The sequence below is a fragment of the Brassica napus genome, chromosome C4, assembly GCF_020379485.1.
Source record: "Brassica napus cultivar Da-Ae chromosome C4, Da-Ae, whole genome shotgun sequence".
NCBI classification, from domain to species: domain Eukaryota; kingdom Viridiplantae; phylum Streptophyta; class Magnoliopsida; order Brassicales; family Brassicaceae; genus Brassica; species Brassica napus.
Genome location: NC_063447.1, coordinates 28,058,577 through 28,085,975, shown reverse-complemented (window position 1 = coordinate 28,085,975; position 27,399 = coordinate 28,058,577). Strand labels below are relative to the sequence as shown.

At 37.7% G+C, this 27,399-nt stretch overlaps 1 protein-coding gene, 1 long non-coding RNA gene and 1 pseudogene across 3 annotated transcripts; 1 reads left to right on the top strand and 2 right to left on the bottom strand.

Annotated features, from left to right (window-relative positions):
- Positions 1–5,251: 5,251 nt before the first annotated feature.
- Positions 5,252–9,482, bottom strand: LOC106420843 (annotated as a pseudogene).
- Positions 9,483–13,394: 3,912 nt separating this feature from the next.
- Positions 13,395–16,805, top strand: LOC111205224. Of its 2 annotated transcripts, XR_007322124.1 has the most exons (3): positions 13,395–15,479; positions 15,988–16,034; positions 16,514–16,805. It is a non-coding gene; the product is annotated as an uncharacterized LOC111205224 (long non-coding RNA). The 2 variants fall into 2 exon arrangements; XR_007322125.1 differs by having other exon boundaries at positions 15,988–16,805.
- Positions 16,806–24,765: 7,960 nt separating this feature from the next.
- On the bottom strand, positions 24,766–25,128 carry LOC125585961 (cysteine proteinase inhibitor 5-like). Its single transcript, XM_048755702.1, has one exon. The coding sequence runs from the start codon at positions 25,126–25,128 to the stop codon at positions 24,766–24,768; it is 363 nt and encodes a 120-aa protein (XP_048611659.1).
- Positions 25,129–27,399: the final 2,271 nt, after the last annotated feature.

Below are 27,399 nucleotides of genomic sequence, written 5' to 3'. Positions count from 1 at the left end.
GAAGTTAGGAAAATGGTATTGGAAAAGGAGACAAGATGCTTTGAGTCTCACAACTGAACATAGCGGGGGTGTTGAATACTTGCTTGCTGTTCGAGAAGAGATAGCGGATACGATGACGGTCGAACCAATTGATGGATGGCATTTCTTTGTCAAAGGTGGCAAAATGGACTGTGTGGTTGATTTGGAACATGCAAAGTGTGATTGTGGTGTCTATGGAGTGGAGAAAATACCTTGCTCTCATGCTATAGCTGCTGGAACACATGCTGGTTTGCATATCTCCACACTTGTATGTCCACTGTACTCAAAGAATTATCTGTATGCAGGATACTCAGAGAATATATATCCTATCGTGTCACAACATATTGAGGAACGAGAATGCTTTCCTCCAGAACTAAAGCGTGGTCGGGGGAGACCGAAGAAATCAAGATGGCAATCTTGGTTGGAGCTATCTAGGATGAGAGGACACAAACCCAGGAAGAAACACAGGGCACGGAGAAGCTCAAACTGCAAGGAAACTGGCCATATGAAACCACAATGTACACAACCAGTTGACTAGTTGTCCAGACGACCTAAATTTAAGTCGTCCAGTCTTGATTACCCGTCCAGACGACTAAATTTTTAGTCGTCCAGTGTATTTTATTTTTAGACGACCTTCTACTAAGTCGTCCAGTGTATTTTATTTTTAGACGACCTTCTACTATCCCTTCAAGTGTATTTTATTTTTAGACTACCTTCTACTATCCCTTCAAGTGTATTTTATTTTTAGACTACCTTCTACTATCCCTTCAATTGTATTTTATTTTTAGACTACCTTCTACTAAGTCGTCCAGTGTATTTTATTTTTAGAAGTCCAGTGTAAGTCGTCCAGTGTATTTTATTTTTAGAAGTCCAGTGTAAGTCGTCCAGTTGGAAAACCTTCCAGACGACTTATAATAAGTCGTCCAAACCTTCTAGACGACTTATTTGTAAGTCGTCCAGTTGGAAAACCTTCCAGACGACTTATAATAAGTCGTCCAAACCTTCTAGACGACTTATTTGTAAGTCGTCCAGTTGGAAAACCTTCCAGACGACTTATTTCTTCCAGACAACTTATATATTTACAAATCTATACAAAGACAAGCTGAAATACAAATACTTCGCTCGTTAAAAAATCATGTTCAAATACAAAGACAAGTTCAAATACAAACACAAATCTAATCATACATGCCCACGAACTTATCACCATCCACATTTTCTTTCAAATGCTGATCAACAAGCTCCTTCCATATATCCACCGCCATATTATCCCTCATTTTCTTCGCGTTGCACCTAGCAAAGTCTTTAGGGTCAAAGGAGACCCCAAGAGCATGACATTCAATGTACTTTACAGCATACACGCCACAATCACCATTGTTGGCCGTGGGTACACCTTTCAGCGGTCTCTCATATGTGTATGGCTCCAACCCGTATTTGACCCGTATTTCGTCGGTGGCTGCGCACTCAACAAGCAGATAAGGGACCATCTGGAGAAAAGGCTCCATTATCGCATCCCATGCGTCTGGTACACTAGATGAAGGTATGCTGTCCCAGACGACTATGTGCCTCTTAGGGATCGATATCCAAATAGCAACCCAATGCTTGTCGTTCAAGTTCACTGGCGCATAGATATCATCAATGTCCTCCCCCCACTTCTTGTTTGATTGGCAAAATGAAGGTATTGATCCGTCATAAAAATTCGACGCCCCACCAGGTAGAACTCTTCCTAAACCTTTGTGATCAGGTTCCGATGTTTTGAAGAGCTGATACTGCTCTCTCCAAGACTGGGAAAAGTTGTGATCCAGGAAGCACATTCGCTCGCTCCTGAAAGCTTGTGGGTTCTCCTGATACCTCTGCCTTAGCACATTAATCCAAGCATCTATATGCTGCATATTAAATATAACAAGTTAGAAGTTACCAGACGACTTAAATATAAGTCGTCTACGTGGTCGATTTATCTTTAAGTCGTCTGGAAAGTAGTCTACTTGGACGACTTTGTAGACGACTTAAATCGTGTGCAGAAGACTTACGCAGTCTTCCAGCCATTCTCTGGCTGTCCGGAGGATGTGGTACCACCTTGTTGGTGATGTACGTGGTTTGTCCTCGGTCTTAGTTGAATAATGACTGCAAACAAAAAAGCAATCAGTTTTGGACGACTAAATCAAGCTATTATGGGTAAAGCAATCACTTACGGATCAGTTTTCAACCAATCAGCGAGTTCCTTCAACTTAACTTTGTTTACTGGCGGAAATGGATTATAGGCTGCCACTTTATCTTTTTTTTTCTCTGCCGTATAATGAGATCTCACAGTCGTCTGCGCAGTCTTTTGGATTGAAGTAAATACCTGACTCAAGATAGCAGCTTTCATTGATCTGCGGCCTCTGCTGCCCTCGTAAGCCAGTATTGGTGGAGACGGACTGTCTGCTCTGGGACCACCAATACTAGCACCCAATTCCGGCATAGCTGTGTACGCCCAGACCTGAAGAACTTGTATAAACCCATCCACGGTGTAACAGCCAGTAATTTCTTTGTTCCACAAAGAGTCCATCAGCACCTTAAACGCGACTCTCCCCCATGGATAATTCTCAAACCGTTCTAAATCCATCACTAGCCTTGCCAGAGTAGATCGTGTAGCGGTTGAAAACTTTCTCCCTTCAATGAATCCAGTGAAGATGGAGAGGTACGCGAGCCGCTTGCGATCGTCCCTGGACCAATCCCCGCATCTCTTCAGTGCTGCTATTATCTGATCAGTAGTTGGCCCAGCTTCCAGATGAACTCCCAGCATCCCCCAGAAAGAAACCATCTCTTGGGTAACGTCACATTTTGGTGTCTCAAGGTCCTCGATGTACTCGCAGTTTAGACCAGTGAGGTTTTCAAACTCTAACAGTGAAAACCTCAAAGGTTCTGGACCAACGAGAGACCACATCTCATACTTCTTCTTAATGTCCAGCTTGAAACTGAGCATGTAGTGAACCAGCCTTGAAGCCCAACCAAATCCCTGCTCCTTGAACTTGATGAAAACTCCCAAACTTGACTCCTTGAACTCTTCAAATTCGTCATCAGTAAGAGCTTCCCTAAGAGCAGTATGCAACTTGCTGTTATCCGTATGATACGAAATGCTATTGTGGGCTTCTGGCTCTTCCCCTGATGTGTATAACCTACGGGGGAGTTCTGGAATATCCATCCTTTTTGTCTGCAAAATAATCAAAGACAACAATATAAGTCCAGACGACTTAGTAGACGACTTATAATTAAGTCGTCTGGAAAGTCTTCCAAATGGACGACTTATATTTAAGTCATCTACTAAGTCGTCCAGTTGGAAGACTTTCCAGACGACTTAAATTACTTACAAGTCTTCCAGTACAAAGCGGACCTGATTAGTCGCAGAAGGAGTTGGAGTACTCGTCATTGCGGTTATAGATCTGAAAAAATAAACGTGAAACGGTGAGAATGAGTAAATTGATAGAGACAACATTTTATGTTCATCTTTTCCTCGAGATTGATGACTTATCGGCGTTAGGGTTTACAGAGAAACGGCGCTAAGGTTTACAGAGAAGAAGCGACGGCGCTAGGGTTTAGAAGAAGCGGCGGCGCTAGTGTTTAGAGGAAGCGGCGGTGAGAACGTTGGTGACCACGGTGGCGAGGGCGACGGTTTGTTCGGAAATAGTGGAAGCGGCGGCGCTAGGGTTTAGAGGAATCGGCGGCGCTAGGGTTTAGAGGAATCGGCGGCGCTAGGGTTTAGAGGAATCGGCGGCGCTAGGGTTAGAAGAAGCTGCGGCGACAACGGTGAGAATGAAGTGAGATAGATAGCCGACGTTGAGAACGATGGTTTGTTCGGAAATCGTGGGAATTCGAAATCGCCTTTGAGAGAGAACTGTTAGAATTTCTGAATTTCGCGAAAAATGAAACAAAAAAAGAAAAAATCACCTTATATATTGGGTAAATAATCCGGTTAGCTTTAAAAGTACATTGGTAAACTTTAAGGTTTGGTCCGGTTTAGACGACTTATTCTGGCTGATAATGTACAACAGACGACTTAATATTTAGTCGTCTGTTTTCAGACGACAAAATATTAAGTCGTCCTAGACCCTAAAATGAACCCCTAAACTAAAATGACTAGATTAACTAACTAACCACGTTATAAAATCAAATTATACTTAAATAGTGTTTACTATACACAGAAATGAACACGCATAAGTAATTTTAAAAATTTTCAAAAACGGTTTTAATGCTTTCCAAAATCTAACCCTAAGAACACATACAATACTACAACATATGTTGATGAAACATAAACTAAAGAATATCATGACTCACTACTTTCACTCATCTATGCTGAAAACAATTGAAATTTGTTATATCTTAATTTATACCTCCTAAGACATATGTTAATTACATATGTTAATTACATAATTCCCATTTTTCACTTATCAAAATATTTTTTACAAAATTTTTAAATTATGTTTAAGACTAACTGTCCAGACGACTTTCAGTTAAGTCGTCTGGACGACTTATTTGCAAGTCGTCTAAACAGACGACTTGCGAGGGGTAGAAACGTAAAAAAAATTCTGTTTTTTTGTTTGGTCACAAGGGGATAGTTGTAATTTCAATAGCCTTTTAGGTTACTTTTGCCTTTGACCCAAGTTGGGGTATTGTTTTGGGTTTGACTCCAAGTTTTGAGTCACACTTGGCAATTCTCCTTATTTTAAGCCGGCTTAATCGGGACAAATTTTTTTATTAATTTATAGTGTATTAATTTATCGAATATTAATTTACAGAGTTTACACTGTATATAGAAAAATAACATATATATAATTTGTAGCTATAACATATTAATTAGAACATTAAATAAATATTTTATTTTATATTTAGAAAAGTTTTTTTAAATGGTATTTTTATTTATCCACCCGTAATTGTCTCTAAACCACAAATACCAGTTGGGTCCAGATTTTGATTTTGAGAGATTTATAGTGGTTCTAAGCGGTATGTAATTGTTGTAAAATGCTAACAACCACTACCGCGACAACCCACAATCGGATAGCATAAAAACCAATCAAGCTCTTAGTTGACAACAATGCCTTAGTGTTTTAGATAAGGCCAATTTATCAATTGGGTAGTTGCGCTGTTTTGGGAACATCTTCCACGAGAGATTTGACAGAGAAAAAGGGATATGGCTAACATGATTAAGGTTTACCAAACATTAATCTGTTAGTCCATTTTCAAAAAACTCGGAGACAACGTAATAATGTATCCCCTTAAAATAACAAGATACTACTGGACATAGACACATAGTTAAGTACTTCATGGGCTTAATGCACTAGCTGAAACGACTATGATACATATTATGAGGACAATCCAGAGAATCAATCACGTGAATTTCTTATTATACAAAATCATGTAGAAATTTATGGTACCGGTTGATGGTTCATCAAATTATTATTAGTTAGTTCGGTTTTCTAAACCCGCTTCACTTGAATCTCACGGATGGCCAGATTATCAAGCCTCTTAGGCCGCTTGTAGTTCTTCAACAAGAGAGAGCAGCACACAACACTAACAGAAGAAGCAGCCATTGCAGCCCCTGCAATCCATGGAGGCAACCTGAACCGAGTAGATGGGAAAAGCACCCCAGCAGCGATAGGTATGCCCATGAGCTCATACGTAGTTGAGACGGATCCTTGAGAACGTTTTCCTTGAAAGATCAATCGCTGTGATCACATCTTCCAAATTGCTTTTAATTAGGACAATATCAGCTGCTTCTATGGCAATGTCGGTTCCTGCACCAATAACCATTCCTACATCTGCTGCCACGAGAGCAGGTGAGTCATTGACTCCGTCTCCAACCATTGCCACAACATGGCCCCCAGCCTGTAGTTCTTGTATCCAGAGATAGTTACTGTGGAGCTTTTATCATACCTGTAGTTCTTTGACTTTCTCTGCTTTTTGCTCGGGTTTAGCTTCTGCGAAAACAGAGTCATACCAACTTCTCTAGCAATGGAATTGGCAGTTCCCCAGTTGTCACCAGTTACCATGATGCTTTTGATATTCATGGATTTTAGAATTGAGATGGCTTCACGAGCACTTGGTTTTACAGGATCTGAAACAGCCAGAACTCCAGTTAACTCATTGTCTATAGACACTAGGATTCCTGTCTGGGCCATCTCTTCAGCTTCTGCTAGCAGCTCCTCAGCATCGGCTGATATAGTAATTTTATAATCAGACATAAGGTTCTTGTTTCCCACCATAATCTCTCTTCTATTAACGGTTGCTCTCACTCCGTTTCCCGTGATAGACACAAAATCATGGGCTTCAGGCCACACAGGGTTCTCTTCGTCATCTCTGAATTTCTTTGCATATTCAACAATCGCCTTTGCTAATGGATGCTCGCTGTTTACCTGATGAAAAGATAGTATCATCACGAGGATAACGGTTTTGATGCATGCGACGAGTTTGTATAAGTGCTTGATGGTTACAAGAGGTTACCTCAGTTGCAGCTACAAGTTCATAGAATTCTCGAAGTACCATGTTTTTCAGGAGTTTGGTTTTAACAACAACGGGTTTCCCCATCGTGAGAGTTCCTGTCTTGTCAAATACAATGCAGTTTACCTACACAATCATTCAAACTATTAGGTTTCATCATCTAAAAATCAAAATGGTACAGTAAACCTTTGATCGCGTATAATATAATAAGTTACACTGCAAGAGCTTAACAAACCTTGTGTGCTCTTTCTAGAGCTTGACCACCCTTTATCAGCACACCTTGGGATGCACCAACCCCAGTGCCAACCATAACAGCGGTTGGAGTAGCCAGCCCAAGAGCACATGGACAGGCTATGACCATGACAGATATTCCGAACTGAAGAGCTAGCTCAAAGCTATCCATTGAAGAAGGGATCCAGGATTCAGGGTACCAATGCAATTTCCCAGCTAAGAACCAGGAAAGCCAAGTTGAGAACGAGAGGAAAATTACCTGCGACATTGAAAACCAGTGAGTTTAAAAAGTAGTCATGCCTCTAAAAGACTAAACTAAATTTCAACAGGTTACATTACTCACCAGAGGAACAAAGAACTTAAAAATCCGATCAGCCAATTTCTGCACTGGAGCTTTGGCCAGCTGTGCGGACTCAACAAGTCGAACAATCTGTGCAAGAGCACTCTCTGAACCAACCTTTGTAACCTTAATATGAAGAACTCCGTTCTCATTCAAAGTGCCTCCTATTACTGTATCACCCTTTCTCTTTGCAACTGGCCTTGCCTCTCCAGTTATCATACTTTCATTCACATGACTTTGTCCCCATATGACACAACCATCCGAAGCAACTTTAGCACCAGGAACGATCTTGATCACGTCATTCTTCTGTATCAGTAGACCATCAATCTCTTCTTCACCAGTCACATTCCCTTCCTCGTCCACAGTCAACAATATTGCAGTGTCTGGTGCCAAATTCATAAGCTTTGCGATCGCTTGAGATGTTTTTCCTTTAGCCATAATCTCCAAATACTTTCCTAGTATGATAAACGAAATGAGCATGGCACTAGTCTCAAAGAAATCTACTCCTTGCAGCTCTTAAAACAGTGTATAACGAATAGAAATAAGCTGCATTTGTTCCCAGAGCGATCAGAACATCCATGTTAGCCGATCCCCGGCGTAAAGCCTTGTAAGAGCCAACATAAAATCTCCAGCCTATGATAAACTGGACAGGAGTAGCCAAAACCCACCTTATGATCTCTCCAATGGTAAGCATATTGATGACCTTATACATCAGGAGATGTTTGATTCCAGGGATATACATAAAGACCATGGCTGTCAAAAACACAGGTACCGTAAAAACCAAACTCCAGAGAAACGACTTATAGTACTGCCTGATCTCTTCTTGCTTCTGAGATTCCCTGCCGACCCCTCCCTCGGAAAATACTGTTGCCTTGATGTGACCACTTTGACCAAAGACAGTAGACTCTATCACACGAATGAAGTTCCTTGGCCCTGTCACATCGGGTTTGTACAAAACAGAAATCTTATCACTTCCATTTTTGATCTCAACACTCTGAACCCCAGGAAGTGCTTCAAGCGATCTTTCAACTATCGTCATTGATTCGTCAGTAAACTCACCATCAATCTTCAAATCAATCTTACTCACATCGTCGCCTGTGCTTATGAGTACAGCTTCAAATCCAGCATTTTCTATCTCTTCCAGTAGTTTATCACAGCTCAGGAGGGTGGGATCATAATGAACTTCAGCTTCTTCAATTGCTAAGGCAACATGAGCTCTTTGTACACCATTAAGAGATTGCAGTACGCTTTCAATGGTTGAAGAACAGGAGGTACAAGTCATACCGTTTATTCTTATCCTGCATACTTGCCTGGACCTCTCATTTGCCTCGTTTTCTATCAGCGATGCTTCGAATCCAGCGTCTTCGATAGTCTCACGAATTGTCTCGACCTACCAATACAATAATCCAGATGAAAAATAAATAATGAAACCTATTATCTTAACACCTTACCAAGTAGCTCAAGGGAGGGAGTGCATAATCCATTGTGAGAGAGAAATTCATTTTGGTTCTTGTAAAGCAAATTAAGCGTAATAAGGAGCGTACAAAAGCAAACTAAGTAGAGTTTTGAGTGGGAAAAAAATCGTTTAGGTCTACTGCTAATATATTCACTCAAAGGAGAAGTTGAATAAATGACATCTTGGAGAGTGAAGAGTGTTAGGGAAAATCAAAAGTGAAAAGAAGAGAGAATCAAAGAGTGTCAAGAAAATTTATGTAGAGAAAGTTTTGATGGCTCTTTCTCATGGAACAAGTTGGAAAATGAAAGGATGCTGGCGGGGGGCACATAGGGGTTGGTGAAGTGAGACTGACGTATAAGAAAGAATATAGTTTAAAGTCTCAAGTATATCACAATTGCAGAGTAGTTTCTAGTACAGATATAGCACGGATTCTAGAGTTGCAGCAGGTAGGAGGAGGGAATCATCTCAGGGGGTAAAGGTTGAGCGAGCCTTTTGAGTGGGATAAATCTCCACATCTGTGATGATTTAAATAATTCAGAACCTAATAAATATTCCTCATCTCTACTCTACCACAATCAAAAACAGCTCAATCGATTCACATATCACTGTTATATAACAAGAATCAGATATTTAAATTTCAGTCAAAACTTACATTAACAGAGCTAGGGTAAAACAGGATTTGAGCCCGATTGTTCAGGGCGTCGATGACGGCTTCGTGAATTCCAGGGAGACGCTTGATCTCTTTCTCGATGGATCCTGCGCATGCGGAGCAAGTCATCCCTAAAACCCGGAAAACCGCCCTGGAAATCGCCTCCTCCGCGAGACCTGTTTAGGTGTTTACGAAGGACAGGGTAACGCTCGGTGAATCTCTCTTTGCGTATGCACGTGAGAGACAATAGCTTCGTCGCCATTAGAAACTCTTTGTCGTCTACAATTTTTTATTCCTTTAGGTTAATTGTGGGAAATGTGCTACCTTTTTAAATATATTAGAAACGACGAGGGAAAACGGGTTTCTACTGGTAAAATGACAAAATATGTGGGCCAATTCTATAAATATTTAAACTACCGGGTCCTACACAAAATGCTTTTTTCACTTTTCAAAATTTTGCTACCGCCATCTTATCCGTTCAGAATCGAGAATTCTGCAAAAAAAAACACGAATTTTGCACAAATTGCCAAAAGAAACATGAACTTTTGAGTTAACAAAAAAAAACATAAAACTTTCATTGACTTTATAATTAATTAACAATGTTTTCGTTGACTTGCCAATTTTTATTGTTGGCGTTAAGTGAGACAACGTCGTTTTACATGATTTGAAAATAAAAAAAAATAAACCCTTGGATTCGAACTCGGGTTGGTTGGGACAAATTGCAAGGTATTTTACCACGGGGCTAGTGGCACTTTCAATTGAGTTACTAACACATTTAATTTTATTTGGAACTGATTAAATATAAAAAATTCTCTAAAAACTTTAAAAAATCTTTAAAATTCCAAAATTTTGAAAAAAAAATAAAAAAATAATAAAATTAATTTTGAAATTAGAATTAAAAATAAATTTTTATTTTTCTTTAAAAAATCAAAAATCTTCCACAATGTTAATTTTTTAAACAATTGCTAAAAATTGAAATTAAATATACACATAAAAAGATACCCACATATTAAAATTAAATTAAAATGCTTAAAATAAATATTGTACCCATTATGAGTGTGATTTTAATTTTAACCTGATAATTGTAATTTTAATTTTTTGCATTTTCTTTGAATTTTTAAATTTTTGGAATTTTAAAAAATCAAAATTTTGGAAGATTTATGATTTTAAAGAAAAAATAAAATTTTAATTTTAATTTTAATTTCAAAATTAATTTTTGAATTTTTTTTATTTTTTCAATTTTTTGGAATTTTAAAGATCTTTTAAAGTTTTTAGAGATTTTTTTTTATATTCGATCACTACCAAATAAAATTAAATGTGTTAGCAACTCAATTGAAAGTGCCACAAGCCCTGTGGTAAAATACCTTGCCATTTGTCCTAATCAACCCGAGTTTGAATCCGGGGGTGTATTTCTTTTTATTTTCAAATCATGTAAAACAACGCCGTTTCATCTCATTTGAAAACGACATCGTTTCGCTTAACGACAACATTTAACGTCTACTTAACATTGTCTCAACTGTGGGTTCATGGTGTGCTAAAATGACCAGTCAATCTTATGGTGCTTAATAAACTAAAAAAATCAATAAAAGTACAATATTTTTTTGGCCAGACTCGAGTACAGATTTTTTTTTGCCATTCGTGTAAAGTTCGTGCTTTTTTTGGCCGAATTCTCCTTCAGAATTTGTAATTTTGTTTTGATTTAGTCGTCTGAAGTCTAGCCTCATTTTACTTTGAGGTTAGCGAGAATAATGGACTGATTTGATTAACTACAATTTTTTTTTACGTCAAAAGGTCATTCTATTACCAAACTTGAGGTGGTCTGGGTAACCAAACTGGAATAGAACAACCAATAAAATGCAACTCCCTATGGAAAAATCTAGCAGTCTTAGCTAAAAAATCAGAAGTCTGATTGCGCCTCCGTGGAACATGAATGATGTTGAAGTCCGGAAAACACATCTGCAACGTCTCTATCCTCTCCAATTCCGTCGCAAAGCTTGGTCAAGCCTGAAGGTCCTTTATCATTCCAATTAGATCCTTACAGTCTGTCCTAAAGCTCTGACATGTTGAATGTTGAAGCATATTCTCCATCGCCCATCGCAGTGCTTCTACTTCCGAATGCAAGGCTGATTCACGTCGAGGGAAATTTCTTGTCCCCATAAGTTGAATGTTCCCAGCATTGTCCATCCATATCCATCCACATCCACTAAATTGAGCAGAAGATGTCCAAGATCCATCTAACAAGCAGATATTACACAAGCTTATGACTTAGGGTTCCTCAGGAATATTATCTTGGGCCAGTGGTTGTACCACTTCATTGGCATTAAACCAGGCTTGGCATTCGCTTTCTGCATACCTAACTAACTCCAAAGGATCTCTATCTATTCCCCTGAAAAGTTTGTCATTCCTAGCTTTCCAAATATACCATATTATCCAGGGATAAAGATCCTTGTCTTGCTCTGGCTCAATTATGATGTTTTTCCTCCAGAATAGGTAGTCCATGTTTGTGTAGAGGCTTGATACCGGAAAAATATGTGTGCATGTTAGAGTTGATGATAATGACCAAACTTGGAGAGCTGGTGGACATTCGAAAATGGCATGGGTTACAGTTTCCTCTACTTCTCCACATCTTGGGTAGAAGTTATCACATCTCATATTGCGTCTTGTTAAGTTCCTCGTTACTGCCACATGACTAGTTAACAATTGCCATATAAGATGACATATCTTCGTAGGCGCCTTTAAGTTCCACGCAAAAGCTTGGAGCTCCGTAATACTTGGCTCCAAAACTTCATTTTCTTCCGGTGTTTTTAATAAATTCTGAGTCACCCAATTTCTTGTGTAGTTCCAGCAAAATGTGTCTCGACGATGAGCTGAGCTTATGGCCAAACTCCTTATGAGTGGTATGTCCTCCTGATTAACATAGATCTCCAATAGACAAACATTTCACTCCTTCGATCTCTGATCAATGAGGTCGCTGACTCTCATATTAGGATGCATAACTGGTGCTAGGGGAGCGGCTGGTCTCGCAGGGGTCGTTGGAATCCATGGATCCTCCCACACCTTGACTTCATAGCCAGAATGTATCTTTTGTCTGATCCCGGTAATAGCAGTTTTCTTGCAGCAGAAATGCTAGTCCACACATAGGAGGGGCTGCTAGCAGTGTTCACTCGTAGTGGAGAACTCAATCTATAATATCTTCCACTCAAGACTCGAGCCACCAAGGAATCAAGAAATTGTACTAGTCTCCATAGTTGTTTTGCCAATAGTGTCAGATTAAACTCATGGATCATATGAAAGCCAATCCCACCCTCTTCCTTTGGTAGGCAGATTTTTTTCCCACTTCGCCCAGTGTATCCCTCTTTTTGGTGGATTTGAACTCCACCAGAATTGGGCAATAACATTGGCTAGGTTTTCACATATCTCCAATGGGTGTAGAAAAGTAGACATAACGTATGTCGGAAGGGCAAGCAAAATGGATTTAATCAGCACTTCTTTTCCACCTTTTGAAAGCCATCTACCTGTCTATCCATTCACTCTGTGCATCAACTTATCAAAATGGATTAACTACAATTTCATTATGTCATTATCACGACATCCCATACGTTGAACAATAGCTCAAAATTATTTTAATATTTGAAAATTTTGATTAGAATATTCATAAAATAGCTAGAATATCGTTTCTATTCCATTTCTATATGGACAGATCCGGTTCCATGTATTAGATGCTTTTTTTTGTCAAGTTTTCTTTCGTTTCATTGAAAGAAATTCCAAAGAGTACAAAGAAAATTAAAGAATTTTTTACATCAAGAGGCACTTTATCATTTTTCAATTACATCAAATGCCACAATGCACTTGCAAAACACTTTCTCATGGGACCTACAAAGAGAATATATATATTTGCCTTTAATGAGAAAAAAATGAGATCTTTCTTAGACAAGAAGAAAGAGAAAGTGTGTTTCTTTATTATTGTTTAGTCTACTTCTCAATATTTTGTTTTTGTTTATTTTTAAATTAAAAATACATATAGCAAATTTTGTTGATATAAAAAATTATATTTTTTTATTATCTATAATTTGATATCCACTTTGATATATTTTTTTGTTATATTTTAAAATTTATACTTGTACACGTATTCAATGATTGTGTTATGGATGAGTGATGTGTGGATGTTTGAAAAACATGGATAACTACATGTAGAATATAAGCATGGAACGACACATGTGGATGGGTGTGGGAAGATAAGCGTAGACGGGTAAACATGGATGACTATTTGTGGACAAGTAAAATTATGATTAAAATTCAAAATCCAGCATACTATATATCTCATGGTGGAGGACTGTAACGAGCTCGAACCACCACAGCTTCACCGAGCTCATCCACGACGATGTTGAGCTCAGAATCCATGGTGTGGCTCATCGGGAAGAGGAGCTGACTGTTTTGACCGGGGGTTTTGGAGGAGGAGATGACTCGTTTTAACTTTTTGGTTTGTTTAGCTTTGTTTTCATCATTCAAGCTTGTTTTTTTTTCCTCGACATTTACGTTGTAGTCATTGGTTTGAAGTTATTAATTTGTTCATCCTTGAAATGGTGGACACATTGGCATCTATGTCACAGTCTATCAATATGTTATATTTTTATATCTATGTTTAGTGTTTGAGTTACTACTCTATCCACCACATCAAGCTTCAATTCCCTATACACAAATTTAAGAGATCTCTCTTGTTATTTATTCATGGTTATGTTAGCGTCTATATCCAAAACATAATCAAAATCTTCTCATCCCCATTCACAGACAGACATTGTTGTTGGAGTTGTGTCTTTAAATTCAACTATTGTGGAGCTTGATCTGAAGAAGCTTCTGGAATTTTTACACTCATCTTCATCCACGCATCACCCGTCCACGTATCATCCGTCCACGCATCAAATATCTAATAAGAGCAAAGTTGTCCACAGTTTAATGCTGGCCCACAACAAAGTGTCTCACATGTAGGAAGTGGCTCTGAGTGTAAAGAAAAGTCAAAAAGTGACTTAAAGAGTAATCAGCTCAAAATTAAAAGCTTAAATCCCATCCCATTACAAAACTCGAAAATAAAAGCCCAACGTAATTTTAGCCCACATTAAACTAGTTCAGGTATCTCTTAGCACGCAAAGTCCATGCGTCCTCCATGCAACACTTCCAGGACAAGCGTCATCTCTCTCATTCAACTCGAGTTTCTGGAGACGCGACTGCACGCGCCGCCGCAGGGGATGGAAAACTCGAATCACCGGCGTAACTTCTTCCATGATCGTACAACTTCGAGCTTTAGACCCTCAATCTTGCACTCTCATTGTTTGCCTTCCACTTCAACCGCTGAAACTCGAACAGAAAACCTTCAACCACCGGAGTTAAACCTGAAGAATCATAAGTCGAGATGAAGTAAGATCCTTTACAGGACCATTACAAAACGCATGTTCTTCTGAATCCACTTCAAATAACGACTCGGAGAATCCATCTAACCCAACCTTCTTCCATCAGAGATGCTTCACAACGCCATAAATGGCTAAACACATAGAGAAATCTGATTCTCCTAGAAATCAGTTGAATTGAACGGTGGAAAAAGGAAACTGTATCGGAATCAAGACGGGATTAAAATGAAACTCCAAGTGAAAAGCAGATTTATTTGGTTCAATCCAAAAGCAATAAAAAGAAGTAACCTTGAAGAACAAATCTGATTATGGATTGAAACACAAAACAAAAAGATGACCAAAGCGAAATAAACACAACAAAATAAACTCGCCTAACGAAAACTGATTCGCCTAGGGAAAGTTTAGATTCGATCTAAGATCGAAAATATACACATCTGAAAGACAAAATATCATGTATTAGATGCTTAGACCATGTTTATCCCAGGTTCCTAACTGGGTTTTTAACAAAAATAGAAGATTTAATTAAATCAAAAATAATTATAAAGTTCATTACCGATCCTTAAGTGAGGATTCTGGGAACCGATTTTAATGGGGTTTCACAACCACGTGTCAGCAAAGGAAAGGCACCAGATTTTTTTTTCTCTTTTTTTTTTGTTTTCTCATCTTCTCTGTCATTCCGAAATCCACCACCTCTTCTCTCGGCTTCTCCGTCAGAGACGATCGATTAATCTGTCGGTCATCACGGCGTGTCCTCCGTGTTCTCCGTCAAACGAGCACTCGAAACCCACCGAGAGGACAGCATGATTTGGATGCTGATTACAGTCATAAGAGGGCAGCATGATTTGGACGCTGATTACCGTCATAAGAGGACAGCTCTCCCACCAAAATCTCTCTTCAATTCTTCTATTTTAGGTTCTCTTCTTCCTCTACCTCTGGTTCCTTATCAACATCTATTTGTATCATCTTGGGAGTGTTATTCTCTGGTGAATGAATTTTTGAAGCTTAATTAGCGAATTGAATCAAATATTCCTATGCTAACAAAAAAATCCGAAATGGAGGTTCTTGTTGATGTTTATAAAGTTTACAAGTGTTCATTGTAGTGAATCTGATAAGTTAGGTTCCGTAGATCTTACAAAACACATATGTTGATGTTTCTGAGAATGTCTTTATATAAAAAGAATTCAGACTTGTTTTGTGTAGTTAATTTGTGTTTGGTTTCAGCTAATCACTTTCAAATAATCTTCTATTCAATCATACAAAGATCCTTGAACAATGTCTTTCTCTTTTTGTAGAAACCTCATCCATACATTTGTAATTGTAACAACAAACCTCATACAAAGTTTGTATAATATGCTTCTCGGTTTTGTATTGTGTTTTGGGTTAGATAACTTCAGTCCACGACTTGAATTACTTGTCTCAGATGCTGTGAAGAGGCAGATGACTAAGAACGATGAAAAGCATCAAAAGGTACAAACTTTTTTAAAACCCAACAAGATTCGATTCTTTACTCTTTATTATCATAGATGATGACATGGTATTGGTCGGTAAGATTTCAACCTGACGTTACCATATCATGGAGAGATTATTTCATTAGAGGTAAACTAACTTAAACTATGTCCTGCACTTCCTTTGGCCATTACTTCCTGTGTGATTTAATATATATGGTAGTGAGAACTTTCTGCAACTTTTACAATGCAAGGTATCAAATGTGATGACAGTTTTTGCTCACTCTTGATTCAACTTTAGAAATACAGAGTTTGACCTGTTTTAAATATGAGTCAGGTTCGAGTTTTTTTATTTAAGTTTGAAGGTTTGTAATTTTCGTTTTGGTAGATTTTAGTGATATGGGTCTATTATCAGTCTCATGTGGGTTATTTTCTTTTGAATATAAACCATTTTGCATCAGTTACTTACGGATGTTGGTTCTGCTCTTTATGGTAATACAGGAAGGAGAGCTACTTGTGCTGCTTACAGATGGTAGAAAGCTAATGGGAACACTCTGTTCTTTTTGATCAATTGAGAAGAAGAGGAAGCCTGTCTGTAAGGTATTCTCAACACACTCCATTCTCTTTATCTTTATGATGCATTGTATTCAAATTCCAAGTCTTGTGATGTGGGTTAGAGTTAAAGCGGGTTTAGGAATTTTCAGCCATTTCTGATATAGATTATTTCATTTTTGGATGATGCATTGTATTTCATTTGCATTGTATTAATAATTTTTTTTTCTAAGAATCCTTACTTAAGAAACTCCCATTGGACCATTCAATATGGGAGTTTCTTAACTAAAGTTTTTAGGTTAATTTTATTAATTAAAAAGTCATTAAGAAACCCATTAAGAGTGATAGGGATAATCATGCTCTTAGAGGACGAAAACCATATTTTCCCACAGATCGTTACACTCGGAAAATTGATACTTTAAAAATTCAGTTCTATATAATTTTCTTTTATAAATTTTGGCGCTGAAAAAAAAAGTGCTTCCTGGTCTTTTTACCTCAGGGCTAGCGTTGTATATAAGTTTTAGTCCTCCATTTCTAATGAATAATTACATCTTTTTTTTTTGTTTAAAATTAATATTTGCTTGTGATCATACTTGTATTTTTTCCAATTTTTTTAAAAGGCTACTAAAATTCGTTTCAAGTTCCATTTTTGGCATACTGCCTACTATGCGACCGTTGAGTGTTATAAAATAAATGTATTGTATAAATAATTTGGCTTTAACGTTAAAAATAATGTATTAAATCTTTGGTAAACCATACATATCCAGTTTAAGGTCAGATACAATCTATTATACGTGTCTGAGCTTTGATGCCACTCCACTCAACCTCGTAAGAAGAACAAACAAGTCCTAGAAAACTGAAATTGGCGGGTTTAAATTATGAAAAGTGACAAACACATAATACTTTTGTGTATAATACTTTCAACTTGTCATTTACAGAGTGAACACAAAAGACTTATATAGAGAGCTATCGAACTCTCTAGATCCTAATTACAACAGCCTATAAAGGCGATTACTCAGCACTAATAAATAAGAGAGTATCAAAACGGTTCTAAAGGAGCGTAGCTGCCTTTGTCGTGTTCTTCTTTACCTTTGCCGTACTCCTTGTTAACGTTAGAGCTCTATTTTCTGAAATCGAGTGATGAGCGTTTTGGTCTCCAACTCTCTTGACATAATGGGCTCCGGTCATGATATTTGAGTTGAGGCCCATAGGCTTCTGCTCTACATTCCCTCTCAAACTTGTGTACAGTGAAGCTTGTATACCAAGTTTGCCACGAAGTTCCAAAAACAGGCCGCGAGATAGCGGTTTGGTGAAGATGTCTGCGACCTGAAGCTTGGCTGGGATATGTTGTGTTTCAATCAAACGAAGGGAAACTTATTTTCTGTGTAGTGGTAGTCGGTGAGTGCTTGCTCCGGCTATGTAGAACTGGATTTGTACTTAGATAGACAGCCGATAGGTTATCATTGATTTGAAATAGTGGCTTGAAAGAAGTGATATTCATTGATTTCATCCACGGCTGCTCCAATACAACGGCTTTGTACATTTTGTCTGCGATGTTCCTACCATCATTAGCCTCCACCACAAGCATGTAATTCACACCAGATACTACCTGAAACTCACCACGAACAATGTTCACGAACTTCTGTTCAGATTTGCTATGTATGTTGTACTCGTTTACTGCAAACTGGCCAATCTTAATGACGTGAGGATCCTTGAGGTCTTTGTTGGGACCCCAATCACCCGACACGTTCCGAAGCAAACATGTGAAGAGGGAGGATGGATAAGGATAGGGAGAAGAGAAAGAAAAATTGCCTTATTCATTTTGTTGTTTTTAATGAAATTGTTGCTTTATCAAATCAAATTATTTTGAAGAAACATAGGAAACTTCGAAGGCCTTTTATAGTTGAGCAAGCTTTGGCGTATAGCACTGTGTTTTAAATGTCTTGCTAATTAATGATTTCAAAGACTTGTTGATTAAAAGACAAACTAATTAATATTTGAGAAAATGACTAGGAGAGGACTAAAAAATTTTTTGTCACAAATAGTCTCTAAGAATAAAAAAAACCAAAATAGCACTTAATGTTTTATCAAAAGAGATAATTAAATATACACTTATACCCCAATGATAAATTAATTTAGACATTGGGGTTTAGAGTTAAGGGGTGGGGTTTAGAGTTTAGGTTTTAGGGTTTAGAGTTTAGGTTTTAGGGTTTAAAGTTGGGGAGTGGGGTTTTGGGGTTAAGATTTCAAATTTTGAAAAATAAAAAAAAATAAATTTTTCAGAAGAAAAAATGCTATTTTGGTCATTTTAGTTTTTGAGGGCTATTTTTGTGACATAAACTTAGAAATGTGCTATTTTGGAGATTTGCCCTTAATATTTTGACGCACTGAAGTATGAGTTAATTTTTTTTTACAACGAACGGCTATTCTATTACTCAAACTTGAGGTGATCTGGTTATAACCAATAAAACAAATAACTTATTATTTGACCCACACAAAATTGACTTATATTATTACTGACTCACATAAAAATTTAGACAAGTCAATGAACTATGTAATAATTTATGGAAATGTAATCTAATTTAATTAATTTTGTTCTTTGTTATGGTATTATGCCAAATTTTTTAGAAAAGACTGAAAAGATTTATATACAAACAGTAAAAAACATGGTAAATTATTAAATATTTTCTGGTCCTAAATTGGACCGATTCAAAATATAACACAAATTGATTATATAGAAAAGATAATATTGTTTTAGAAACTCTTATGTAAATATATGGTCCCATGGAAATAATAAATTATTATTTAAATGTATATATACTTTATAAAGTAGGATAAACAATTGTATTATTTGTTTTGTATTCATAACAAAATTATCTTTATATTTTCTTATTATGTCCAGATATTTTGATGATATTTTGTAAAACTATATCTCAAACCACATTTAAATTATATACACATATTTTATATACACTAAATCATATAACAAAATTCATATGAATGTTGCATTTCAAAAATCTGATTAATGTATATACGATAAGATCAAATATATATCTAATTTTATAAAAACATATATTGTAAAAAAAAAAGTGAAATTTTTTTAATTTTTTTCTAAATAATAAAATAGTATAATCCCAAAATTATTATTTTATAGAGTTTATACTGTATGTTGTATATTCATCACAATTAGCGGATGTTAAAACTTTTCAATATTATTTATCAAGATTTTGCCATACATGATTTGAAATGCAAGATAATACATAAATTAGTGTTGGGAAAATTACCCAATATCGATGAGATGAAGATGGGATTAGACAACTAAAAGATTTAAGAAGAAGATTCTTTATAATTTTAGAAAGGGTTTACAAAGATTTTGTTTTGAGAACTCTCTCTTACAAATGTTTTCTTTCTTTGTTTTCTTGATGTGGGATGATTACAAATGATGCCAAGCACCCCTATTTATAAAGTGGAGGAGCACACTCCAACAAGTTCTAGATTTCTCTAAATTATTATTTATTTCAAAATATCTAACTCCATAACTTTCTCTCTTCTTCTACACAATTCTTCTTCTACACACTTCTTCATCCTTCTCCATTTTTCTCTACATATCTCTTCTTCTTGGGCTCTTGGGTTATAACTTGATTAGTTATTATTCTTGGGCTAATGAGGGAAAACCCAACAAATCTCCCCCTTCCCGATTTAGCCCGAAACCGTTGTCATCCCTGTGCCTTTGCAGCAATATTCAAACTTCTTGATCGGTAATACCTTGGTCATAAAGTCTGACCAGTTTTCATCGGTGTGTACCTTGTTGAGATGTAGAAGCTTCTCTTCAAGAACTTCTCGAATCCAATGATGTCGAATGTCGATGTGCTTCGAGCGAGAGTGAAATGTTGGATTCTTTGCTAGGTGAATAGCACTTTGGTTGTCACATAGCATGTTGTACTTTTCTTGTTTTACTCCTAACTCAAGCAAGAAATTCTTCATCCATAGCATCTCCTTGCATGCTTCCGTTGCTGCGATGTATTCTGCTTCCGTGGTGGATAAGACAACACACTTTTGTAGTTTCGATTTCCAGGAAACAGCTCCCCCTGCAAAGGTAGTAACAAAGCCTGATGTTGATTTCCTTGAATCTTTATCACCAGCCCAATCTGCATCGGTGTAACCGTTCAGCTCCAATTTTTCATTGCCAAAACATAGACACTTCTTCGTTGTGCCTCGTAGATAGCGTAGGATCCACTTAACTGCTTTCCAATGCTCCTTTCCTGGATTCGCTAGAAAGCGACTCACAACTCCTACAGCATAGGCAATGTCGGGTCTGGTGCACACCATAGCATACATGAGACTGCCCACTGCTGATGCATATGGGGTAGTCTTCATTTCCTCTTTCTCCTTCTCACTTGTTGGACTTTGCTTCGAACTTAGCTTGAAATGTCCACCAAGTGGAGTGATCACCGGCTTTGCTTTGTGCATGTTGAATCTCTCCAACACCCTTTCAACATATCGTTCTTGGGGCAACCATAAAAGCTTCTTTGGCCTATCCCGAGTGATCTTCATTCCAAGAATCTGTCTCGCTTGCCCCAGATCTTTCATCGCAAAACACATTCCCAAATCTTTCTTTAATGCGGCTATCTTGTTGCGATCTTGACCCACAATTAACATATCATCAACATAGAGCAATAATATGAGAAAGTCACCGCTTTCGTACCTCTTTATGAAAACGCAATGATCATTCTTGGTTTTCTTGAAGTTATGATCCACCATGAAGGAGTCAAACTTCTTGTACCATTGTCTTGGAGCTTGCTTGAGACCGTAAAGACTCTTCTTTAATCGGCACACCAAGTCTTCTTTTCCTGGAACCTTGAATCCTTCAGGTTGCTCCATATAGATCTCCTCCTCGAGTTCACCATGTAGAAAGGCCGTCTTGACATCGAGTTGTTCAATCTCCAAGTCTAGAACCGCTGCTAGACCAAGAACCACTCGGATAGAGGACATCTTCACCACTGGAGAGAATATTTCTTCAAAATCTATGCCTTTCTTTTGGTTGAATCCTTTCACAACCAATCGAGCTTTGTATCTTGGATTTGAGCTTTTTCTTCATACTTCAACCTATACACCCATTTGTTCTTTAAGGCTCTCTTTCCTTTTGGTAGCTTCATCAGCTCATAAGTGTGATTATCATGCAAGGATTGCATTTCTTCTTGCATAGCTTCAACCCACTCATCTCTATGAGTGTCTCCTATGGCCTCCTCATAGCTTTGAGGCTCCCCCTCATCTGTAAGATTAACGTACTCATCTCGATAATATCTTACAGGTGGTCTTGTCTCTCTTCCAGACCTTCTTGGCTCATGTTCTTCCTCTGGCTCCACTTGAACTTCTTCTTCACCTTCATCACCATTCGGATCCATGATAGGATCCCCTTCGCCCTCATCTCCAATCACTTGTTCATGATCTTGAGGCTTATGAGAATCTTCATTCCTTACAACCCTTAGCTTTGGTTTCTTTGATTTGTTGATGTCTTCGATTGTTTGATCTTCGAAGAAAACAACATCTCTGCTTCGGATAATTTTTCTGTTAACCGGATCCCAAAGCCGATAGCCGAAATCATCTCTTGGTGACCCAAGATAGATGCACTCTTTAGTCTTGGAGTCTAGCTTGGCTCGTTCATCCTTAGGTATATGGACAAATGTTCTGCAACCGAACACCTTCAAATGGTTGTAAGAGACCTTCTTACCCGACCAAACTTCCTCCGGGACATCGCCTTCCAAAGGAACTGATGGTGTAAGATTTATGACGTCCACTGCAGTCTTTATGGCTTCTCCCCAAAATGGCTTGGGTAGTTTAGCGTGAGAGAGCATGCACCGAACTCTTTCTGTGATCGTTCGATTCATTCTTTCAGCTAGCCCGTTCAGTTGTGGCGTCTTTGGTGGTGTCTTCTCCATCCTGATTCCATGAGCTTTGCAAAACGCTTCAAAGGGACCTCGGTACTCTCCACCATTGTCAGATCGAACACACTTGAGTTTTTGACCCGTACTTCGCTCTGCTTGGGCTACAAATTCCTTGAAAGCATCAAGAACTTGATCTTTTGACTTCAAAAGGTATACCCATACCTTCCTTGAATGGTCATCAATAAAGGTGACGAAATATGATGCCCCTCCATTGGATTTCTCGGACATGGAGCATACGTCAGTATGCACAAGATCAAGAATATGCTTTCTTCTCATAGGCGTAGATGATCTTCGGAAAGCGACCCTATGTTGTTTTCCGGCTAAGCAATCATGACATGGTGAGAGAGGAATACCTTTCATATCAGGAAGAAGTTTCTTGCGAGAAAGTATATTTAAACCTTTCTCACTCATATGCCCGAGTCTTCGGTGCCATATATCGATGTCATCACTTGCGACATTTACTTCTTCCTTGCAAAGCTTGGCTTGAGTAACGTATAATGAGCCTTCTTTTCTTCCTCGAGCCATGATCAAACTTCCTTTGGTTAACTTCCATTTGCCACCACCAAAATGACTGTCCAAGCCGACATCATCGAGCTTTCCGGTTGATATGAGATTGAGTCGCATGTCGGGAACATGTCTCACATCCTTGAGAACTATCTTACATCCAGTGTTTGATGTAAGAATAACATCCCCCTTTCCAATGATCTTGCTTCTTCCTTGATTTCCCATTTGAACATTACCAAAGTCACCATTTTGATAGGTTGTGAAGAAGCTTCCATGAGGGGTGACGTGAAAAAAGCACCAGAATCAACGATCCATGAGCTATCATCAGAGCTAAGATTACATTCTCCAACGAGATATAATTCTTCGCTCTGGTCTTCCACAATGGTGGTAGTCTTGTCTTCATGCTTCTTTGTAGGATTGAACCGGTCTGGTTTGATATTACCGGCTTGTTTGTCTTTCTTGAGAAACCGACATTCCGACTTCATGTGACCCGGTTTGCCACAGTAATAGCAAGTAACTCTCGGACGTGACTTAGATCTTCCTCGAGATTGGTCTCGTCCTCTGCTTCTGTTTTGGCCACGAGTCTCTTCTCTACCTCGTCTATCAACAATGTTAGCTTCTGAATAAGAACTCGAACCTCGCTCCTTCCTGCGAACTTCTTCGTTTAGAAGGCTATCAGTGACGGTGTCCATGGTAAGCTTTCCCTCCGGTGCTGAATTGCTTAGAGTGACAACTAGTGTGTCCCAACTCTCCGGTAGTGAACTAAGGAGTAAAAGGGCTTGCATTTCGTCTTCAACCTTCATATCAACTTTGTTAAGCTGATTTACATTCCCCTTGAAATTGTTCAAGTGCTCCATCATGCTCTGGCCATCCTTGTACTCCAACTTTACCAACCGTCGAACAAGAAGAGCTTTGTTTCGAGGTGTTTTCTTTTGAATCATGGATTCAAGTTTTGTCCATAATTCAAAAGCATTTGTGTAGGTAGAAACATGTTCAAAGAGAGATCGGTCAATGTACTTACGGATTACAGCAACCGCCTTTCGGTTTAGTATTTCTCATGTTTTGTCATCCTTTCCTTCCGGCTTCTCCTTCATGATGATGGGTTCATGCAAATCCTTACAATAAAGGTGATCTTCCATCATCGGTTTCCAATAAGAGTAGTTGTCTATCGTGAGTTTGAACATGTCACCTTCAACGGTAACGGTAGCCTCCATCTTGAATCTCACGGGTCTTGATGTTATGTTTGAACCTGGCTCTGATACCACTTGTTGGGAAAATTACCCAATATCGATGAGATGAAGATGGGATTAGACAACTAAAAGATTTAAGAAGAAGACTCTTTATAATTTTGGAAAGGGTTTACAAAGATTTTGTTTTGAGAACTCTCTCTTACAAATGTTTTCTCTCTTTGTTTTCTTGATGTGGGATGATTACAAATGGTGCCAAGCACCCCTATTTATACAAGTGGAGAAGCACATTCCAACAAGTTCTAGATTTCTCTAAATTATTATTTATTTCAAAATATCTAACTCCATAACTTTCTCTCTTCGTCTACACAATTCTTCTTCTACACACTTCTTCATCCTTCTCCATTTTTCTCTACATATCTTTTTTTCTTAGGCTCTTGGGTTATAACTTGATTAGTTATTATTCTTGGGCTAACGAGGGAAAACCCAACAATTAGTTGTAACATTGTATGTTTTAATTTATTTTTGCTATTTTTAAAAGAATGCTATGATACATGTAGACTAATCATAGGAATCGATTCTTTAATAGTGACGTGAAAGAAGTGAGATTCATTGATTTCATCCACAGCTGCTCCCATACAACGGCCTCGTACATTTTGTATGTGCTGTTACTTCCATCATCAGCCTCCACCACAAACCTGTAATTCACACCAGATACTACCTGAAACTCACCACGAACAACGTTCACGAACTTCAGTCCAGATTTGCTCTGTATGTTGTACTTGTTGACCGCAAACTGGCCAATCTTTATGACGTGAGGATCCTTAAGGTCTTTGATGGGACCCCAATCACCGACACGTTCCGAAGCAAACGTGTGAAGAGGGAGAAGGAGGATAGAGAGAAGAGAAAGAAAGATTGCCTTATTCATTTTGCTATTTATAATGAAATTGTTGCTTTATCGAATCAAATTAATCGGAAGAAACAGGGGAAGTTTCGAAGGCCTTTTATAGTTGAGCAAGCTTTGGCATATAGCTCTGAGCTTTAAATATCTTGCAAATTAATTATTTCAAAGTCTTGTTGATTAACTAAGACAAACTAATTATTATTTTAACACACCAGAATCTGAGTTAATTTTTTATTTGACCCATAAAAAGTTACTTATATTATTATTGACTCACATTCACATATAAAGTTAGACAAGTCAATGAAATACGTAATAATTTATGGAAATGAAATCTAATTTAATTAATTTTTCTTCTTATTTTATTAAAACATATATTGTAAAACAGAAAACTTAAAAGTGAAATTTTTTTATAAATTAATAACTATATAAATTAATAAAATTGTATAATCCCAAAGTTATTATTTTATAGAGTTTTTACTGATGATCCCACTATTCTAATTTATAGTAATGATCACACATCGTTGGAAGCGAGAGGTAGGTACATTACCGATGATCCCACTATTCGCCTACACTTTGCCAAGAAAAATCGAAAAGAAGATGAATAAGATGAACTGCATCATCATCATTGTTCATTGGATTTGAGATAAAATGATTTAGAGAAGAGAGATATAAGAGAAAAGAAACGATAGTAAGACTACCTATTTACTCAGATACCTGTTGGGCTAAGAGTTCATATGTCTCTTGATCGATACTCCCAAGTTTTAGCCTACACATTTATATGCAGAAAATGAGGTTAGTAGAAGGTTATGTCAGGTGGAATCGGCTGAGCTGTGGGTAAGATGGTTTGGCTGCTAAGCTAGGGTCTAGTATATGAAGTGCCTCTAAAGTTGGCACAGATCTAGCGTGGCTTGCAACATTTCAGAGGTGAAAGTAGTAAGTTTAAAAATTGTGTGAGTCCCTGCGTTTTCAAACCTCTTTTACTTCTTTATTTTTGTTTTGCTTGAAGACAAGTAAAAGGGTAAGTCTGAGGAAGTTGATATACCATGGATTTTACCACTTTTAGATCATGGTATATGTGCTTTTTAGAGACTATTATATGTGTTTGCAGTATGTTTTAGAGTCTTTTCAGGTTCATGTACGTTTTGAAGAACTTTTTACATTGACCGACTTAAGCCCAAAAGTCACCAATTATTACCAGAATACCCATGCGCGACTTAATCCATATTTATATGTTTTATAAGCCATTGTTGACGGCTATGCTTTCTATTCTATTGTTTTAGGTTTTCTCTTAAGTTAGGAGAGAATAGAGGAACTCCTTCAGAGTCCTCTTGGAACTCCATTGGTTTTGGTTTTATTTATCTTTATTCTATTCATCTATCATTTATGTGACAATCTTCATGTCTGAATAGATCCACATGCTAGGTTTAGAGATTCATTATAGTATTGAGAGATTAGCCCAAACTATAGATACGCTAAGGTGATAAAGATTTCCTTCAAAGAATTGTTTGTAATGCTTGTGTTCTAGAGTAGCTAACTAGAACCATGAACTTATGATAATTAGGTGCAATCGAAAACATGGTCTCTTACATGAATTTATTCCCTTGAGCTAAGATTGCTAGAAACAACTGATAGCTGATTTAGTCAAACTAGTGAACCTATCGAACAGATCGGTAAAGCTTGACTAGGTAAACATCGAGCTACGCTAGTCACATAGCGTCGATCTACATTCAAACTATATCAACAAGCGCCGACTGAGATATAGATTTAGATCAACTGGATTTATTCGCCGCATGCGGAAGCTGGAATATTTTGCAATTAGAATTCATGTTCTATGATTAAAAACATTAGCATTGATATCACTCGAATTACCCAAGGAGTAACTTTTACTCTCCCAAATAAGAGGTTCAGTTGTAGATCCTAATCAGCAATGATTAAGCTAGGTAAATTATGAAAACAGTAAATAAGCAAAGCCAACAAGGTAGTTGTTCAGTTGATTGGTTTGAGTTTGTAAACAATTAAATGAAAGCGCTAGATCTAGGGTTTCAGGTAATCATGATTATAGAGGTATAGAATACTTAGGTTGTCAATCCTAGAACTTAACTTCTTATGAGAAAGTATTCCAGCTTTCGCTGTTGAATCAATCCTATTGACTAAGTCCAATATCTCAGTTGTCGCTTGTTTATATGGATTGAACGTCGATCGATGCTATGGTAAGAGCGTCAATCGATGTTCTCTTAGGCAAGCTTTAGTGAGTTGATCGATAGGTTCATTAGTATTTTCTAAATCAGTTGTCGC